Source organism: Equus asinus, chromosome X (assembly GCF_041296235.1).
Source record: "Equus asinus isolate D_3611 breed Donkey chromosome X, EquAss-T2T_v2, whole genome shotgun sequence".
NCBI classification, from domain to species: domain Eukaryota; kingdom Metazoa; phylum Chordata; class Mammalia; order Perissodactyla; family Equidae; genus Equus; species Equus asinus.
Window position 1 is genome coordinate 103,560,852 of NC_091820.1, and position 22,105 is coordinate 103,582,956.

General features: G+C 41.0%; 1 protein-coding gene across 4 annotated transcripts in view; it reads right to left on the reverse strand.

Moving 5' to 3' along the window:
• Positions 1 to 22,105, reverse strand: part of CHRDL1 (chordin like 1) — a 112,643-nt gene that overhangs the window by 16,881 nt on the left and 73,657 nt on the right. For all 4 annotated transcript variants that reach the window (XM_014853723.3, XM_044763453.2, XM_014853729.3 and 1 more), the window contains exons 7-8: positions 8,433 to 8,500; positions 1,243 to 1,411 (exon numbers count right to left, since the gene is read on the reverse strand). In XM_014853723.3, the coding sequence (XP_014709209.2) occupies positions 1,243 to 1,411; positions 8,433 to 8,500 (237 nt within the window). The remainder of the gene's footprint in view (positions 1 to 1,242; positions 1,412 to 8,432; positions 8,501 to 22,105) is intronic.

Sequence of the window (22,105 nt, forward strand, 5' to 3'; positions counted from 1 at the left end):
TCCTCTTCATTTCATAAATTCATATCAGAATGCCTTGGAATTTAAAAATAATAAATTTCAAATCAAACCCAGATCGATAGTAAATATTTCCAAGTCTTCTAATACATCACCATTTTTTACTAAGAGTTTTATTTTGAATGTTCTTCTTTTAAGCCTGTTAGTTTCAAAAGCAATTTAATTTTTTTATCTGTAATCTGAAATTTACATCTAACTAGTAACAGATGTGATCAACTAGCTTTAGCTTGACTAGCTTTGTTGAGATTTATAGTAGGAGTCCTTTGTAACGGATTGTTTTTCACCCGTGTTATTCAATCATTTGGTTTAATAATTTATTACTTTTAACCCATTCAGGGAACTGCCTTTGATTTGTTTGTCCTTTAAAGGAAACAAAACATGTTTGTGGTTTCATACAAAGGAACCAGCTGAGCTCTTGCTCTGAAGAGCTGGTTGACACAATGCCTAAAAAAGTAAGAAGCAGTCAATTGTTTGATTGAATTTCTCCTCCCCTCACCCCCGCTACTGGGGGGCGGGGAGTGGAGGCCAGAGAACTCTGTGCAGGAAGGACCAGGGCTGTGGACCTGTGTGGGTGCCTTCTGCAGCCAGCTGGTCGGCTGAGTGGGCTGCATGTTGGTGTTAACCTAATCAGTCCTCCTGGTACTCAGCCAGGTTTCTGGAGTTCTCACTGGATCACTCATTTCTAAGGACAATCTCCTCATGGGAATTACAATCTCTGAGAGAGGAGCCTGGAATATGTATCTTTAAGAAGAGCCCCAAGAGACTCCGAAGTGTGAGCATGGCTATTTCTAAAGTATGTATAAGAGCTTCAGAAGCATTTGGCACTGAATACCTTTGAATATTGGGTGCCCTGCTGGAAAACAAACAACCTCTCATTCTGTTAAAGACCCAAGGAATTTTCCCAAGGACCTCCAACTCCCAGGGGCAACTAAGAAAATGCTGGAGGCTGCATTAGATTTACTCCTTTCTTGTCTTTTGTCCTAAATAAGGACAGATACACCTGAAACATAACCTATGCTCTTTAGTCTGTATTTAAGGAAGTCCTAAGAGGCCCCTGGAGTCACTCGTCCAAGTCCATCACTACTTTCTAGACTTGATGGTGAGTGATCCACATGTGAATGTATGATATGCATGGGAGAAAGGGTCCTTTCTCAGCTCTAGCCCTCCGATGACCAGGGCTGCTGAAGCCCTGACGTGGATGCAATACAAAAGGAGCATGTCCCTTACCTTGTCCATGCTTGTGTTTGTTATTGATGACAATTTGCACGATGGTTCCCGATGCTTGCTGGGAATCCATAAGAGCTCCCCGGTGACTTCTGGCCCCAGGAAAGCGGGGCAGACCTCCAGCCTGTCGGCTTGGTGGAGAATCATAGTGAGAGCGGTGGTAAGAATGTCTCTGTAAAATGACAAGGACAAATTCAGCCCCCAAAATTCACCAGTGAGAAGGCAGAGATAGACTTACATACATTAGAAGCTATTTGATGATTTTTAGTCATGAGCTCTTCTTAGCTGCAGGTCCACCCACACCAAAAGAGAAATAGGGACGTGAAGTAAGAGCAGCACTGGCGACGTGCTGAGATTTCTCTCTCTCCCTGGAGAAGACTGGGTTAGATTCACAGACAAACTCCTGAGGGAGAAAACAACCAAAATGGGTAAAGTGTCTTTCCTGCCCCCAAGAATCTCACATTCGGGTTTAAGAATTAAGGCACTAGCCTGCAACACAAGGCAGAATATGACAGCGGCCACAGGAAAAGTGTAAAATGTTGTGCAAATTAGGACGAGAAAGAGAGCTTCTAGTCGGGGAGGGTTTGTGATCTGGGCTATGAAGGGTGAGGAGACTTTTTACAGGCAGAGTTGGTGAGGAATATTCCAGGCAGAGATTTCCAAGTTAAGAAGGTGTAGCAGAGAACATAGAGACCATAAAAGGGAACAGTTGAAGGATAACATTCCAAAAGTGGGTTGGAGCCAGATCATGGAGGACTTTAAATGACAGGCTAAAGGGTGAGGACTTTATTTGGTAGGCAACACGGGCGAGGGTGTAGACGTCTTTGAGGTATTTTTTTTTTAAATAGAGAAAAAATCAGAACTGTGTTTCCAAGCAATGAACCCTGATAATGTGTAGTGTGAACTGGATAGGAGGAAGAGACAAACCAAGCATAGTCTAGATAAGATGTACTGAGACTGGAAATGCAGGCAATGACATGAGATCATAGAGCAGATACCCTAGACGTTTTATAGAGCACAGACACCCTCGACATTTTAGAGAGAGAAGAACTGACTGTGCATGACAGTACTAGAACGTCAGCTCTGCAGAGGTGAGGACTTTGTCCTGTTCACTGCTATGTCTCCAGTGCCTAGACCAGTGTCTAGCATCTAGAAGGTGCTTATCAAATCCTTGTTGAATGAATGAATGAAAGCTGTGATCCCTAATGAAAGCTTGGAGTCTTGTAGTACAAGTAATCCAATCATTGCTCTTTCAGCAAGGGCTCAAGACACATGATGAGCCCACTATTCTGCTACCCACCCCTCTCCCAGGAGCTGAGGTAGAATAGGGGCAGAGGGGGTTGTAATTAATGAAGAATAGAACCTCAAGGCTTAAAGCCAAGTGACATTATGTTTTAGGGGCATTTGTTAGGGGTAAAGGAGGGGTGAACCCATTAAAAAAATCTTTCACAGGCAATTAAAAAGGAAGATCCTTATACTCAGTGATAGAAATAACAGGGAACAATGAGAAGGTAGTTATAGGGTCCCCTGAACCAACCATCCCATAAAACATTTATTATAGTTATGTTCCATAGACACACATGTTGCAAGTTTAGCTTTGGGAATTATTATCACTCTCTTGGTCGGGTAGAGGCATTGCTGGGAGGAGAGTGAACAGGAGCTGGGGTAAGAGAAAGAGAACATTATTACCTATACTTAAGAAGAGCCCAAGCTGGTGCACCACTATAAAACCTCACACAAATAAGAATTTGCATCAATTTATTATCATGCACACAGATGGGATTCTCAGTGCAAATATTTTTCATTCCCACAATGGCTCATATGTCTTTTTCTGCCATAATCACTCACATTCCACAAAGGCCAATACAGATTGTTCTGTCCTTTCTGGAGTTTGGCAAAATTTTGCCAAAGGAATACAGAGAGGACAGTTTGGCTGGTGGGTGTCCTACTGATGCTAAAAGGAAGGAGTTTAACAGGGCTAGAATTTGAGAGGGAAGCTTGCTGACCCATGATAAGCTGCAAGTACAAGAAGTTCTCTGATTCATGATGGTGAACACAAACTAAAATGCTTTTTTTTGGTACCAGGGACTCAGACTCTGGACATATGGTAAGGGTAGAAAACTGATTCAAGACCAAAAAAAAAAAACCACACAAAAACTCAGGGATTTTGATCAGAGGCCCTATGATACACCAGTCAGCCCCTCAGAACCTCATCTTATTTAGGTCTTTTGTTTTACAGACAGAGAAACTGAAGCTAGGGAGGAGAGTGGTTTTATTCAGGGTGACAGTGAAGGCTGAGTTTTTGGAGATGGCAGGAGAGTGGGAATGGGGGGAAGGAGAGAGGAAGATGAACAAGAGGAAGAGAAAGTAGGACAGAAAATGTCTGGTCAAACTCAGTGATTCACGAACATTTGGCTAAAAGCTGCTCCAAAGAAAAGTTCTTTCAGATATCTAAGTTTGCTACAGTGTTCACAACCACACATGCCACTTGTCTCTACCTCAGCTGCGCAAAGAATCACCCGCGGAGGTGTGAAAATACTGATTCCTGGGGCCTACCACAAGGAGTCTGATAGAGTTGGTCTGGAGTGAGGCCTGGGCATCAGGATTTTTATATTCTCCTCAGGGAACTCTAATTTGAAGCCACTGTTGAGAATCACTGACAAAGGATCTTCTGTTTGGGCCTGGAAGTGGGGGTGGTGATGTGTGATTTTGGCTTAAGAGTAAAGGCTCTTTTGGCATACTACCCTCAAGGTCTATCCATGTTGTCGCAAACGGCAAGATTTCATCGTTTTTTATGGCTGAGTAGTATTCCATATATATATATATATATATATTTATACCACATCTTCTTTATCCATTCTTCCATCAATAGGAAGTCAGACAAAGACAAATACTGTATGACTTCACTCATATGTGGAAGATAAACAAACATATAGATACAGAGAACAGATTGGTGGTTACCAGAGGGGAAGGGGGTGGGGGGAGGATGAAAGGGGTAAAGGGGCACATGTGTATGGTGATGGATGGAGACTAGAGTTCTGGTGGTGAACATTATGCAGTCTATACAGAAGCAAAAATATAATGAGGTACACTTGAAATTTACACAGTGGTATAAACCAGTATGACCCAAGTAAAAAAAAAAAGAAAGAAAGAAAAGAATAATGGCTCTTTTAGAGTTGCTCCCCTAAACAAACGGAAAAAGCTTACCAGGGGCCATTCTGACCTTGTAACTTACAGCAAAGGAGAAAAAGGCATTAACGCCTTGGAGTTGTAAGTGAAATTGGAGCTCATCTTCAAAACCAACTGTGAATAGCCTGCTTGAGAGAGCAGGTCAAAACTAGTTAGGTAGGAATGATCACATAGCTATGGTTTATTTTATTCTGCTCAATATTTTGGTATTATTTAATTTAGTGACATGAAGGACTGACAAATATCTCAGGCTTTTGAGGTAGCTCTTACACAGTTCTTTTCTGGTGATGGAAAATTCCCACCATTGTACAAATTCCCCAGGAATTTCTTCCTTACTTGTTCTAAGGCCTAATATATAAGCATTTTATTGGCAGAGACAGGAAAACATGAAAGTTCAGAAACGGCCTTAAAAGTGCCTTCATGGTTGTTATCCTGTTTTATAGTTTTGCAAGAGGTTACCATTGGGGGCAACTGGTAAAGGGCAGACATGATCTCTCTGTATTATCGCTTGCAATTGCAAATAAATCTACAGTTATCACAAAATAAAACGTTTAAGTTCAATTAAAAAATAGAAATTTTAATTTAAATTAAAAAGGTTAATTTAATTAAAAAAATTTGTTCTAATCTACAAAGCCATGAGTACATTATATTGTAGTCACTGGTAACCTACATCTATCCCTGTCTGGGAGACACTTAGCCCAGTTTCCTTCCCAAACCACTGTTCTTACAATGTGAATGAGACATGCGTTTTTATCTGTTTCATATTGTTTTTATCACAAACTCCTCTACTTTTCTAATGGTAAATCTCTGAGTAATCTATTGGGGACAAAAATCAGTTTGGGTGTTGTCCAAAACAAAATTATGGTTGCTTTCATGTTTTGGCTTTCGACCCTGCTCCTACTTCTCTCTCCCAACATAACACACACACACACACACACACTCACACACACACATATGATGGTACTAGGATCAATTCATGTGAAATTATGATATAAAAATCAAACGGAAACCATTTCACGCTTTTACAAAGGAGTCATAATTGAACCACTGGTTCTCCTTTCTATGCACTTCATAAAACTTGGTAAAGTGATGGTTTTCAGCTCACTTGGCAAAATAAAACAATCATCTGTGTTTCTGTTGAACCGAGATTTTTGATGGTTCCCTGTAAAAAGGAACAGCCTACTAAAGGAACAGTCTACTGAATAGGAAATGTGTTGTTAGGGCTGCCATTTTTCTCCCATGCAGAAAGCTGGGCCTATGAAGGATATTAACAAGGGATTCTCCCACCTCCTAATTTTTGGCTAGTCAAGAGAAAACAAGTTTGAAGGATTTCTCTCTTATTTGGGGCAAATTCCTGTGCATTAATGTTAATGAAAAGTCCCCCCCACTCCCCACCCCCCTATTTCAGTCCACCTTCCACACTCATTCACTCAACACATATTTACTGGGTGCCTACTATGTGCCAGGTACATAGTTCTCCATTACTACAGATGCTATTTATTATTCAAATCATATCCCACAATATCTACCCCTTTTAGAACAAAGGAAAATATTTATTTATAATAAAGTGGAACCATCTGGAGATTTGGTCTACCAGGCCCAAACGTTTGTTTCTAAAGATAGGTCTTTAACTCCTTTGAAAATCAATAACTATTTCAAGGCCCTGCATTCTGTATCTGACCTCTTTTGCTACAGGAAGTACTGGATTAAGTCCAGCCCTATCACCAGCAGCTTAGGAAGAACGATGAGGCTTACACAAGGGATGGAGTTGGGAGCAGCATAAGACAAAGTCAGGAAGGAAGTCTAATTAATGGCATTACCAGCAAAACTGCTGAGGTGGCCACAGTGCTAAGTGTTGGGGGCTAAGAAACCCAGCTTAAGTAAGGCACACAGCTTAAGGTGACTGAGACCTAAATTTGGTTTAAAATGGCATCTGGTTGACAGCAACTAATTTAGCTACTCTCAATTTCCTACCACAATAAAAAATTGGGGCTGAGAAAAAGGAAATTTACAACACAGAAGATGGAGACTGACATCATCTCCTGTTAGGATCTGGAAGGAATCTCACTTATTACAAAGCAGATAGAGCTGGATGGAGAAAATCTTTCCTCAGGGTCTATATTACTCTGAAAACTGAGAAGCCCACCCTCTCTTGCAAGAGAGCTCCTTTTTTGAGACATCCAGAGTATTATTCTCTACTCTACCCACAATCCTTCTATGCTCACTCAGAAACAGCAATGTCTAGAAAATAATACGACTAGAGAATAAAGAAAATATGAGGGGCCGGCCCGGTGGCACAGCGGTTAAGTCCGCACGTTCCGCTTCTCGGCGGCCTGGAGTTCACCGGTTCAGATCCTGGGTGCAGACATGGCACCGCTTGGCACGCCATGGTGTGGTAGGCGTCCCACGTATAAAGTAAGGGAAGATGGGCACGGAAGTTAGCTCAGGGCCAGTCTTCCTCAGCAAAAAAGAGGAGGATTGGCAGATGTTAGCTCAGGGCTAATCTTCCTCAAAAAAAAAAAGAAAGAAAGAAAATATGAATCATTTCACCTCACTGCTGAGGGTGTTGGCAAGCTGGGGACAATGCAAAGCAAAAGTGGCACATGTGATAACTGGGAAGCATGGCCTAAGCAACACTGTGATGTTTGTATTGGTCATTTTATTATGTCCCCTATCAACACCTTCCTCATACCCTCACTATCCTCGGGCCTGCCCTATAATTTCCTAGACTCTTGCCTTATATCCAAAGTGCGTTTAAAACTAACTCAAAAGGTTTTAGAAAATCATTAAATGTTATTTATTACAAAACTAATTCATGTTCATTGCAAAACATCAAATAATACAGAAGATATAAAGTAAAAACTCAAAATCAACCTTTCCTCCTGCCCATTTTCACCCCTCTGACATTACCACTCTTAACATGTTGGTATGTGACCTTCCAGACTTTTCATATGCCTTTACATACATGCACACACACAATCTTTACATAAGGATATGACAGGATAAATTGTATCCTGCACCTTGTTTTGTTTACATAATATATCTTGGAGATCCCTCCACTTTACTGCACTTTGATGCACTGCATTTTTTTTAACACTTGCACAGTGCCCCATAGATTGGGTGTATTTAACCAAGCTCCTATTGACAGACATTTAGATTGTCTCCATTTGTTTTGCTCTTATCAAAATAATGCTGCATTGAATGCCCCTGTGCGCTTTTTTTGTACAAGGGCGCAATGAATACCCATTTATGTGCAATGAGTGCCTTTGTACATTTTGTATACTTTTCTTAAGTTCTTTAATATGATATATTCTTTGAATCGGAACATCTCCTTTTCAGATTTTAAGAACTTTGAAGTGTTGCTGTACTTAGACACAAATTTGTTAGAGAGAGATTCTATTTTGTTAATTACTTCAAAATACAAAGGAACAAGAGATGCTATTACCCTATGTAGAGAGATGTCTACTCATAAAGCTTTTTCTGAAATTAGTGCTGAGAATGGAAATGAGAAGATGTTGCAGGCTGAGGAAGGAGAATCTGGTCTGCTGCCTTTCCGCTCTTCAAGCTGTATGACTAAGAGCTAAGGCTTAGGATAGAGGTTAAGTGGACATGTCTAAAGTCCCTCTGCCAAAAGGATGGGCTGCCCTGCCTTACAATCCCACAGAAAGTCCTTCCTGTTGAGGATAGGGGTAGCGATCTGCCTCCCTTACAGAAGACAAAGTTTTGGCAAGTCATCCTGAAAGGGCACCAACATCTGATCTAGATGAAGGGCTCCTAAGGGCTAAGGCTATGATTTCTCTGTGTCCTGGCCTGCTTACCAATTATACAGTGCATTTAAAAGGTTATAGGTTGGTAATGATGCCATTCGAATTTCTGAGGAAAGGGAAGAAAAATGGTTTTAAAAATGCGCCCTTTTATGGAGTTGCTGGGATAGTAACCATGGAGAGAAGAAAGTTTGGCCTGATGCTGTGGAGCGTTGAATTATTTGAACTATTCACACTTACTGCTTCTCTGTTGGCAGGTTGCCGAAAGATATCACCATCAGAATGTTCCCACGACAATTCTCCTTCTCCTGTTGATTAAAAAGAAATAAAGAAAGAATCATCCATACATAGAAGGAAAAAATATCACCCTTGTGACCCAGTAACATTTTGGTTCTATGATCTCAAAGTTCTCCAGATGTTTTAGCTGTTGTGGCAGTCCTTCAAAAAGCACCACTGAAAGATTTCTCTTTGGGTGTGCCTCATTTTTCAAAACAACTCCCGTGAAAGTTGCCACTTTCTAAAATAGACTTTCCAGCAACATTACACATAATTTGGAAAATAAAAGGGAAAATAATCACTTTCTACTTTAATATAGCCATCATTTGTCACTTTTGCTTATTTTATTCCAGTAACAGTTAAGTATTTTGTAGGCATATTTAACTTGTGTTTAAACTACCCTTAAAAAAGTGAGAGTTTTGAGGACTTGGTCTGTCATGATTTGTTAAATTCACCATTATGTCTCTGAGAAGTTATGACCTGATATGAAAGTTAGGATAAAACTCGCTATGGTTGGAGTGTTTACATAACCAATATCCAAGATGTACTTCTGTTTTTGCCTGCCACAGCTTTCTCTAGGTCTGTAAGTCCACTCTTTGAACAGCGAACCCCTATCATTGCCATCTTCCAAAGTAACTCTTTTTAGGAGCAGGATTCTACTTTTAGCCTAGAGGGCAAAATTCACAAAACAGGTACAGACGTTCCTCAGCTTCCAAGAATATTACCTTGTATTATCTAGGACCAAGCAAGCTGATGAGAAGAGCTTGGTCTTAGAGATGTTTGCGTCACTCTACATGAGTACTATTTATATGTGTGTGTGTTTCTGTGAATATATGTCTTATATCTATCTCTACGTCTATCTATCTATCTATCTATCTATCTATCTATCTAATCTGCCTGAGGATAAACCCAATATAGAGTCAATCATATATTTCATGGGATAACAAGGAAGAGAAAAAGATATAAGCATTAAGGATTTTCTGTTCTAATGCATCTCTGAAACTTTCAAAACCTAAGTCTAAACAGTAACATGTTACTGGTTCAATCATGTGTAATACTGTTAGGGAAAATTACATAACATCTTTGGCTTTTAGGGCTTGAAAAAGACCTTAAAATTAGTTTGATAGCAATATTATCATTAGACAGTGACATACAACAAAGTATGGCTTTAACTCTCCATGATTCAAAGGTCATCTTATGGAAAAAAAATATGAATTTTGAAGATTTAACTGGTTGCTAGGTTAATCGTCCTAAAACACCACTTTGATTGTATAATTGTATCATTTCCTGATCAAAACCCTCAGTGAGTTCCCAGGCAAGACTCTCTGTAATTAGCCCCCACCTCATCTTTGCTCAGCATCTACCTCCTACCCAACTATCTCAGCTATTATACAATGGGAACCCTTTGACCTCCTTGTTCTTCATTTAAAACTTGGCTCCCATTCTTGCTTGCATGCTTTTGCTCACGTTATTCTTCTTCTGAAATTACCTTCCCACCTCCCACCCCCCAGAACTCCCCATGCCTATGAAAACCATTAAGTTTTTCCTCCTTTACTAAGTCTTCCTCAAGCACTCTTACATATTTCTGATCTCCTGAAGGACTTAGCATTCTATAGCCTTAGAGATGTACAAGCATAACGTTGTCCAACTGCTCCATTTAACAGATGGAGAAACCAACGCTCAAAGAGGGTGTATAGCCATTCACAGTCACATAATGAGTTGATGAGCGTTAATACCCAAAATACCAGCTTACCTGGCTCCCAAATAAGTGTGTCCATTCTGCAAGGACAGGGTTTATTGTTTGCGTTATTCATGGCTGTCACCATCATCTATAACAGTGCCTGGCACATAGTAGTCACTCAAGAAATACTTGTCAAATGATGGAATTGGGAGGCCTTCTCTGACCACCTATCTAAAATTTCAATCCCCTTTTGGTTTTTCTTATCCTTCTTTTCTTTTCCTTCTTTGCACTTATCACTATTGTACATTTTATATATTTTATTTATTGTCTGTTTTCTCTCACTAGAATTCTCCTATGAGAACAAGGATTTTTGTCTATCGTGTTCACTGATGTAACTCCAGTGCCTAGAACAGTGCTGGGCATGTAGATAGTGTCAATATTTGTTGAATGAATGAATACTAAAACACTACAATATTTTTGGCTGTTAAATGTTTCCTAAGCTTGCCTTGCTTCCCTAAAGAGACTGTAAATCCCTTGAAACCAGAGACCATGTCTTAGACGCCCCCTCTGTACTGACTACATCATTGGTTCTCAGAGTGTGGTGTCTGGACCAGCAGCATCAGCATTACCTGGGAACTTGTTAGAAATGCCAACTTTCGGACCCTACTCCAGACCTACTAAGTCAAAGATTCCGGGGTGGGGGGTCAGTGATCTGGGTTTTGACAAGCCATCCCAGACATTCTAATGTGTGCAGGAGTTTGTGAATAACTGGGCTGGAGCACTTTAGCATATTTCTGGGTACACATCAGGTGCTCAGTATATGTACTGATTGAACTGCAGTCAAAAATACAGAATTAAGTGCTTGGGCAATAGTATACTCGCCTCTTCCTGGTTATTCCATGTCTGAGTAAAGATAGTAGACACAGACTGGATGCAGACTATGTGGAAACTTAAATGACCCTGTAAGAGTGAAGATGATTTCCCCTCTGTTTTTGTCTAGAACATAATTCCCCAAAGTCCGTTAACATGCACTGGATGCTTCTCGAGCGGAGAGCCTGATGTTAAGGCAGGAGGAGGAGAGAACAGGACATGCCCTTTCCCTCAAGACATATACAACCTGTGTGGAGGTGACAGGAAATCAATATAGGAAATAGCCTAAAAACACACACACACAGGGTAACAACTGAAAATACAAATGGAATATATGTGCTTAGGAGATACTGAACAGGTGGAGCAAGCGGCCAGATGTGGTCATGGAAAGCTTCCCAAAAGAACTGTTAAGTCACATTTTTAGAAGCAGATAAATGCAGGGTATAAACAGACAGTGATGTGGGCAGAGGGTATCTCAACTGAAGGGAATGGCATTTGCAAAGGGCCAGAGCTTGGGAAATAGCAAGTCACATACTGGAGACAGCAAGCAAGATGTGGCTTGAGTAGAAACCTCAGATGTGAAAGGAGAAATGGGGCTGGTGGAGAGAGAGGGGGAGAAGGAGAAGGAGGGTGAAGGAGGGAGGAAGGGAGGGGGACTGGTTGTTGAGGTAAGGGTGGTAAATAATTGCTGCATGGACTTCAAAAAGAGGCTGAAGAATTCACATTTGATCCTGTTACCAATCTTTATGTAGAGGTTCTAATGGTAAAAGTGATATTTGCGGAAGCTTATCTTGGCAATGGAGTGTCCGCTAGTTGGGGAACAACTGGAATTTGGGAGGCTGACTAGGAGACTGTCATAATAATATGTGATAAGCCATGAAAATCTATAAAATAATGGAGAAGAAGGGGCAAATCAGACCACTCCTGATCAAAAGGAAATGATAAGACCCTGATGGAAGATTTGATAATAAAGGAGGAAGGCAAAGGAGAAAACAGTATAAAATGACTCTGGGTTGCAAATCTGGAGAGCTAGGGAATGGCACTGCCCTTGACAGTGACTAAGTGGGGATGAACTTGGATTTACTTATTCCATTTCAGGTGGCAGTGGTGGGTCTAAGCTTTGTCCTGAGCAAACATGAAAACATGGGACCCAAGAGATTTGAAATCAGAAAAGATTCACGAGCAAATGGCAAAACAAAATATAAAAGCTATAGGATGTGGTTTTAAGCCTAATCTAAGTAGGTAAAAAAGAACAAATTACAAAAGAAAACTGATAGAATAGCTGTCCGCATCAAATGTCCTTTTTTAATGTAAATTAATGATTGGGATTGACATGAAATGTTTACTCAGCACGGCCTTCTGAGAAGTTCAATTTATTGCATTTAGACCATGGAGTCTTAAAGGGCTTTTAAATGGTGTTTTAAAATACTCATAGTCCAGTCAGAATCTGGAAAGCAATATAGAAGCATATAATCCCTGTTAAATGAACAGAGGCAAGATGGCAACGTGACGAGGCAAGTCAGTATCAAACGTGGGAGCAGACTATTAATACCCTGTAACACAAGTTCAGATAAATGTGTCACAACCACCTAAGCATTTTCAGACAGTCATGTGTACCTAAATTGAACTATTTCACTTCATTAAAAACTACTGAAGGGGGCCGGCCCCATGGCCGAGTGGTTAAGTTCCCGCGCTCCGTTGCAGCGGCCCAGGGTTTCGCCGGTTTGGATCCTGGGCGCAGACATGGCACCACTCATCAGGACACGGTGAGGTGGCGTCCCACATGCCACAACTAGAAGGACCCACAGCTAAAAAAAATATGCAACTATGTACCGGGGGGTCTTTGGGGAGAAAAAGCAGGAAGGGGAAAAAAAAAGAACCTTCAAAATAAATCATAAAAAACAGAGAAAAAAAAACCCCACACAAAAAAACTACCACAGCTATTACTTCTGAATATATATTTTCAAGTAGGAACTACCAGTATTTTGTTGCCTTTGAGCTTTCAAAGTTATCAAAATGGCATTCTCTAAGCTTGAATCTGCTATAAATAGCTGCTAAAGGTTTCAACATTTTAGTTACTCCATATAATTTGAACCATAGTTAAACTGGAATTATCTTCTTGGATGTTCACATTTTCTATGGCTATAAGTGGTTCTCTAGGCCTGGGCAGGGTCTGTCTGGACAGCTGAAAATAGGTTTGTCCATTTACAATCTTAGATATTATACCTTAGATATAACTTAGATATATCTAAGAGGCAAAATCCATAAAAGAAGAAAGTAGGCACCAGTACCCTACAAAACCTGTTTCTTTGTTTTTTGCCCCTGATTCACTGGACAAGTGATCATGTGAGGGAGCCTCTTTTTTCAGCCAATGCTTTAAAGAAAAAAAAACAACAGTGATTCTAATGGAGACAGATGGATTCTAGTTAATTCCGAGAAGCAACAAGAGGTAATTTTAACCAATTTTTGAAACCAAAATGAAAAACAACTCTGGTGTACTGTATGTCAAACAATATTCATTTAACCTTAAAAGCCACATGTGTTGTTTATTCAAACCTCAATTATCCTCTGAGTGGTACCCTATGGAGCTGGAATGGCTTGGCTTTCTGGTAATGGGAGAAATGGAGAACAATTATTTGAAAAATGGTCAAGAGCTAGGCTAAAATTCAGATTGTTTATAGCTCCCATTGCTTCTATTAATCTCTGGTTGGCTTAACCAGGTCACAGAATTAAACCCTATCCTCTCAAAAGGACTAAATGTACAACGAGATTATGAGATACCCATGAAGATAAGCCTCAGACAGCAAAACTACGCCAGCATGTGGCCACTTCTGAAACACACACATCATAATAAATAGAGTGCCCGTAGGTCTTGATTTATCTGGGACAACACAGTTTTATGCCTCTTTTTCTGGCAGGCATAATTATTAAGATTGCCCCTCTCACTTTCAAAAGGGTCTCAGTTTGGATGATAAATTATACGGTCACTCTAATCATAAGGCAAATAGAAATTAAATGAATCCTCAAGACAGGGGGAAGTGATCTCTGCGACAAGACAAAGTGATTTCTGTATTTTCAGAAGAACAAGTTGAAATCAGCAGAATCAGGGAAAAGAGTTAAAAGTATTTTGAGGGAAATTGTGAGAGGGCAGAGAGGAAGAAAATGATCGTTCCAGGTTCTGTGGTTGGGCTACTTTATAGTTAGTACTCAATAACCAAGCTGGAGATGAAAGAGGGAGTGGAAGCAGATGACTCTGGGGGGGGCCTATGCCAAACATCTAATTCTCCAAATTCTTTTCAGAGGGAGCAAGTGTGTTGAAATTTGAAGGAAGCTTTGAAGAACACTGGTATAAGGATTCTCCACTGGTAGACACCTGAGCTTCCAGTAGTGATCCATAAGACTACAAGAGGTCCTCCAGCATCTTGTGAAGTGGGCGGTCATTTTTCTTAGAAAATACTTTATTGTCAAATAAAGCATTTTATTGTTTGGGCTGTCAATACAAGCTCTAAGCACTTTAAACAAAATATCTGCTTGAGAAACACTAAGTCACAGACAAGGAAGGACTCCTGCCAACAGTAGCAAGCCAAATCTGAAGAGGAGTACAAAAGCATTTATCCAGAAAAATCAGAAATACGTACTTTTTAAAAAGTGCATTGTGAAAGTGCATGTGTTTGCAGGAGGAAATCATGGGAGAGGGAATAAAAAAACTGAGCTAGATGGTGCCCATGACCCATGCTCTGCTCTTTCAATGGAGATGTGACTACACAGATCCAAGTTTATGGCTATAAATGGGGTCTTTGCATCCCAGAGTAGTCCCGATGAATCTGCTGGAAGTGTTACCATATCTGGCCCCTGGGAGCAGAGTTGTCACAAAGTCTGTTCCTTCAGTAGGCTCAAAGTTAACAAGAGTCCCCAAAATTGTTTCACATCCCCAAGCTGAGATGCAGCATAGCAGTAATGAATAAGAGAACAGCCCAGAGTCAGACTGCCTGGGTCCAATTCCTGGTTCTGCCCCTTCTTACCTGTGTGACTTTGGGCAAGTAAATGAACCTCTCTGTGCCTCAATTTCCTTATTGCTAAAATGTAGACAGTAATACCTACCCTATAGGGTTTGAGGATGAAATGAATTAGTATATGCAAAGAGCTTAGAATAGTGCCTGGCACACTGTGAGTGTTATGTAAGTGTTAGCTATTATTGCCTCTCCCTCTTTTCCCATCCTTTCCTTCCACTTCTTCCTCCTTTTCCTCTTTCTTTTTTTTTTTAGATTTTTCAAATTTTTTTTCCTTTTTCTCCCCAAAGCCCCCCAGTACATAGCTGTATATTCTTCATTGTGGGTCTTTCTAGTTGTCACACATGGGACGCCGCCCCAGCGTGGCCCGATGAGCAGTGCCACGTCCGCGCCCAGGACCCGAACTAATGAAACACTGGGCCGCCTGCAGTGGAGCGTGCGAACTTAACCACTCGGACACGGGGCCAGCCCCTCCTTCTCCTCTTTCAAGGGTAGCTTACACAGGGGGAAAGCCCAACTTAGGGACTCCCACAAGTGTGCTAGGTATTTAACAAAGGAAAGGATCTAGATTAAACAAACAAATGAAGCCTAGCAGAAAAAGAAAATTTATGCTCACACATAGAAAGGGAATCATTTTATTTCTAAATCATTACATTTCTAAAGCCAGAATCCTGGAGATACAAAAAAAAAATGGCTGCAGAAATTTCTTCAGCTCATTCCTTCTGAAATGGCTTAGATTCTTTCATAATTATGCTAGTCCTCTCCTTATTTTCATCTTTTTAGAGGAGGAGTTTGTGTTTTTCTCTCTTGGTTTAAAATGAGGTTGAAGAAGACAGATATCTGCTTCACTGGGAGGCAGTGCAATTTACATAGTCATAAAGCAGAGTGGTAAAAATCCAAGAACCCAAATAGAGTCCTGCGCTACCACATCCATAAATGCAAAATAACAAGCAGGGTGGAGAGGGAAACTCAGTGATCTACTGATGTTTACTGCCTGTTCAACCCGGGAATGAAAAGCAGCCAGTTTAAGGTCCTTCTTCTTTCTGTGACCATCACTTTGGCTTCCTGGCCCTATCCAAAGAGGACTGGACTACTTGGTGAGAGTAGAGGATGTGGGTCTGGTTTTAACAGCCAAAGCCAAAAACGAAAGTGGATGTAGTCATTCCAGCAATTCGCTTGAATCAATTGGATAATTATAGCAACTGTCCACTTTTTCTGGGCTATGGGGACCTGGGCTTTGCGAGTTCTTACAGTTGTAGTGTAGATAACACAGTACAGCCCACTTATCCATAGGGGATATGTTCCAAGACCCCCAAAGGATGCCTGAAACAGTGAATAGTACCAAACCCTATATAGACTATGTTTTTTCCTATACATACATACCTATGATAAAGTTTCATTTATAAATTAGCCACATTAAGAGAGTAACAACAATAACTACAGTCATGTGTTGCTTAATGACAGGGATATGTTCTCAGAAATGTGTTGTTACGTGATTTAGTCATTGTGTGGGCATCATAGAGTGTACTTACACAAACCTAGATGGTATAGCCTACTACACACCTAGGCTATACGGTATTAATCTTTTTTTTTTTTTTTCTTAAAGATTTTATTTTTTCCTTTTTCTCTCCAAAGCCCCCCAGTACATAGTTGTGTATTCTTCGTTGTGGGTTCTTCTAGTTGTGGCATGTGGGACGCTGCCTCAGCGTGGTCTGATGAGCAGTGCCATGTCCGTGCCCAGGATTCGAACTAACGAAACACTGGGCCGCCTGCAGCGGAGCGCACGAACTTAACCACTCGGCCACGGGGCCAGCCCCTATACGGTATTAATCTTATGGTACCACCATCATATATGCAGTCTGTCCTTGACTGAAATGTCGTTATGCAGCACATGGCTATAATAATAAAGTTGGCTTTGGGGACATTAGTAAGTAAAATAAGGGTTACTTGTACACAAGCACTGCGATACCGAGACAGTCGATCTGATAACCAAGATGGCTACTAAGTGACTAATGGGCAAGTAGCATACACAGCATGGATACCCTGGACAAGGGGATGATTCATGTCCCACCCAGGACCGAGTGGGATGATGTGAGATTTCATCATGCTACTCAGAATGGTGTGCAATTTAAAACTTATGAATTGTTTATTTCTGGAATTTTCCGTTTAATATTTTTGGACTGCCATTGACCGCAGGTAATAGAAACCACGGATAGCAAAACCGTGGATAAGGGGGTACTACTGTATTCAAATATGATTCCTCTGCCTGACATCACTCTTCCTTCTCATGTTTCTTTTTCCTCCGTTTATACTGTCAGTCAAGAAAGATTAATTTCTATAAATGTTGAGGTCTAAGCTCATGAAGACTATTCTAATGAGAGTAGCGGGCATATCCAGCGGTGTGTTTCTGGGCAGTCGCAGCGTCCCTTGAAGTAGTCAGAAGGACAACGCTGAAGGAAGGGTGGCTTTAACCATCCATGAAAAGAGCATTGCTTTGAAATGCTTCACCAGGAACTCCTTATTTTCATTGTAGAACCAGACTCATACACACATGAAAAACCCTCCAACACCACAACAGGATGGGGCATTATTGACCTTGACAGGATATCCCAGATGGCCAATTAGGAATCATTGCTGTTAATTTGTTAAGCTCAGTATGAAAGTCAATGCTGTCTCATCCACTGTCAGAAGGGGTTTCTGTCTAAGAAGAAACATTCTAGACATAAAAGACATGCCAAGAAGAACATGATGACCTCAGAGGGGTGGGAGTCCTGGGACAGTCAGCAGGCACATGGAGATGAATTCTGAGTGCAAGGGATGGAGAGAGAACAAAAACAACCTGGAAAGTTTCCATGGAAGAAGAAAGCTTCCAGTGGGGATTTCAAAGAAGAGGAGAGGTAGGCAAGGATAGACAATCCCTAAGATGGTCCCATATTCATGAACATGAATGATTCACTTTTGAAAAGGGATTACTAAGGATGGTCAGGCTTCCCTAGCCATGAAAAGATCAGTGTTTCAATTCATTTGGAAGTTTAGGTGAGAGCATACCAACTCAAAAATTATTGAGCTAATTTTTATTTTTTTAAGTAGTGCTTCTCACTAACAATGTTTCCTTTCTATCATTATGACCAGGAGATGGTAGTGTTTCTGCTGAAAATGAGGACAAAAACAAAAGCAACTCTAGACTGATACGTGAGGATCTATATTTGGAGTTGCTGGTATTTTCTCCAGTTTTCTTTGATTTTGAAAAATTTGATAGAATTTTATGATATTAAAAAATGAAATATCTCACACACCACTTCCCTGGAGATCTCTGCATTGCAGCCGAGATGGCGTCTGAGGTGTAATTTTGCTGCTTTTTCGGAAAGAAATTGAAAGTCTTAGGTAAAATGGCAGTTGTCTTGAACACTGACAAATTGCTTTTAAGCAGTTGCTTCCAGTTTCAGTTACTTTGAAGGAGTTAGCAGAAATATCTCGATTTTATAAAGAGACTCAATTTTCTCCTTGGGCTCACTGGAGATGCGTTGGATAAAGGAGCTTGAGTTGAGTAAGTTGTGAGTTCAATCATTTCTCCTGTCTCTCCAGCCAGCACTGCACTTGGAGTGCTGTCAAGAGCTTTTCATAACTGTGGCTCTCTTTCCTTTTAATAAATTCATCACAAGATATATGCTCAATACTATTCTAGTGGAAACAGAGGAAGAAGAAGACGGTCCTCTATTTATAGAACTTTCTAGTTGAGGAGCCAAGACCCAGGAAACAATGAACAATACAAGAAAATATTTTTAAATGCTGAACTCTATGAACCACACTAAGCCCTGAAAGTGGTCAAACAAGATCAGTGAGGATTAGAGGGGTTAGGCAAGACTACCTAGAAGAGGTGCGCCTTCAGCTGGGCTCTTGAAAGATGGGGAGGATTCTAATCAGTAGAAGAGGAGGGAGGCTATTCCAAGCTTGTGGGGAGTAAGAGTCAAGAGAAGCACATAACAGCGGTGAAGGTGGGAAGGAACATGGCATATTACAGGACAGAGAACGGCCAGCCTAGAGAAGAAGGTGTGCGTGTTGGTGTCAGAGAAAAGAGGATGAGCAGTAGGTTAAGGAAGGGTCAGACTGTTTTACAGAGGGCCTTTAAAACAAGCTGAAGAACTGAAATTGGATAATATGGTAAGGTATGGTAGTTACTTCAGAAGAAAAGTCCAGACTAGAGTATCATGCAGCATCTATAATGCAGGAAGGACAGTACAGACACTCCTACAGCATGAGGTGACTGGTTTCACGGTAAAATCAGAAGTCAGGAATCCTGGGAGGACAGGACTGCCACCAGTTATCTGCCTAACTTTTAAGTCACTCATCCCTGTGCACCTCCCTGGGGTGCAGAGAGTGAAGAGGAATGTGGTGTGAGTTGAGGCTGGAGAGACAGTCCTAGGAGTCTTCCTTCACCTCCCTGACTAGGTCGACCCCTCCCAATTATGGGCTTTTATAATACCTTTCCTTTGTAGCATGTGGCACAGTTGTGATTTTATATCTACTTGCATCATTATGTGATAAATGTCTGTCTTCCCCGCTAAACTCTGCAAGGGCAGGTTCCACGTCTGTTTTGTTCACTATTATGTCTTGAGCAACAGCACAGTGCCAGGTACTTAGTGATTGCTCGACAAATGTATGCTGAATGAAAGAAGGTAGATATTTACACTCGGGCCTCTTTAAGCCTAGAAAGAGAGAAGGGTGGAATGAGGGTGTTCCCCTGTGGTTGGGAGTGGGTAGGTTGAGACCTTGATGGGGAAAGACGGGCAGTGTGGTTACTGTCTTCTTAGGATTATCTGCCTATGCCAATGTGCCACACATGTCCTCTCTCTCCCTTTATTCTCCTACACTAGGAGAGGCCCTTGTCACACTCCTATGAATGGCTCCCACCAGATAGTGCAAAAACTTGGGACTCTAGAGCCAGGCTAACAAGGTTCAAATTCAAGCTCTGCCACTTACTACCATGTATCCTTGGGAAAATCACTTGACTTCTCTGCCTCAGTTTCCTCATCTGTAAAATGGGGATAATAACTGTTCCTCCTTTGTTGTGAGGATCAAATGAGATATTACACACAAAAGTGCTTAGACCAGTGCCTGGCGCATAGTAAGCGCTAGATATGTACACCATCTACCACATGCAGGTTTGGCTCTCAGTACAGTTGATAGCCTACCCCAAATACCTCTCCCTTGTCTAGAGTCCAAGTACATAGCCTTCCCCTTTGCTTTGGCAAGATTGGCAGGAGACAGGAAGCAGAAATGATAAACGGGGGAGGGAAGCTGGGTGTGGGTTTGGGTTTGAGGCCTGCTTGCCCAGAATGTGGCAGTCCTACAATCTCTGAAGAGATTTTTTCTTCTGATAAAGATTCCCTTAAGGTTCCAGTGGCTTTTTGAGCTACATTTCTAGTCCAGATGAGGTTTGCTGGAGTGCCAGCAATGACACGCACCCTGCCAACACTCTCCTGACTGTCTTGGCCTCAAAGACATGTCTAAACAACTGAGGCGGGGGCTGAGATTCAATCCACAGCTAAGATTGCCGTCTGACCCAGGAAGAAAGGCACACATTAGTGTTTGGTGACAGTGCAGAGAGCCTGTCTGAATGGGGCCCTTTATATTAAGGTTTGCAAGTTCAGCACTCAAAAGGTTATTTCTTCTGCAGTATTTTGCCTGCAATTAGGGTGGCCAACATAGGGCAGAAGTGTGTCTGGGTTCCCCACTGTATGAGTAATATGCTTATACAAGGTATACCTTTGTAAAAACATCATTTCAGCAGAAAAAAATAACTAGGTGCTTCAAAAATTAGAACTTCAAAGCAGATTCAATCACATTATATACAACTGAAAGATGTAAAGAAATTAAAAGCAGGGGAAAAAAGCAACAATTTTATGAAAAGTGTAGGATTTAGTCCTTATAGGAGAAGATGAAAGAGAATGGTTTATTTAGGCTGGAGACGAGATGGCAGAGAAAGAACTTAATGAATTGTCAAGGGACAACAGAGGATCAGTAATAGCCAGCTTTTATCTGTTGCTTCTGAGGACATAAGAAAAGAAAATAGATTTATTTGTGACAAGAGAACTCTTGAGAAGACGGTTAGTCCTAGGATCTGTTAGCACAAGAAGGACTAGAAACTAGGTTCGGTATATGGAGGTTCTGCATACGGAGATTAAGCAAATCAAAAGGCAAGACTGTCAGAGACAGAAGAGAAGGTGCAATTCTACTTAACCCCAGGGTAATAAATATAGTAATTATTATATGAAATATAATGATTATCACTCATTAAGGAATAACTCTGTACTGGACCTTCTCCTAGGACTCTATGTCAGCTCAGTTAATTTTTACAACCTTTCTATTGGTGGTAGAGCTTAGCATCCCCATTTTCACAGCTGAGAAAACTGAGGCTTTAAGTGGTTAAGCAGCTTGTCCAAGATAACATCACTAGGAGACGGGAGCTCTGCAACCTCAAATCTATGTCCTTGTGGCTTGTGGCCTATGTCCTTTGCACCGTATTGCCTCTTGGATGCAATAATACATCTTCTTGCAGTTTCCTTTCTTTTATTAATTATTCTTCAGTTTGAATTTCACATACCCTTTTCCCCAAACAAAATAATCTCAGCCTAAAAATTGGATTATACCAATTAGCTGGTTATAGTAGCAACCACGTGTGCACCTCTGCTCAGTACGGACTCTTCCCTTTGGAGCAGACTCAAGTTACATTGGAGCAAAGGTGGGAAAGGAGCTGAGGAACAACATACTCATCTTTCCTGGATGCAACATAACAGCTGTATTGAGGTACGGATACCCACACACTGTGAGAAACAGGTATGGAAAGATTCACAGCCTTACTGAAGCATAAATCAAATTAGGCTGCAAGTAAATCCATACTGACTTATGAGGGCTGGTACAAAACGCACATTAAAAGGGATGAGAATATACTGGTACTCAGAATAAGTTAATTTCTTTCGAAAAATATTAATTATAGCATCCTAAAGTAGGATGGGGGAGAAAAACAACATGGGGCTCAGGAACAACACCAGGTAATTTCCTATTGACCATGAACC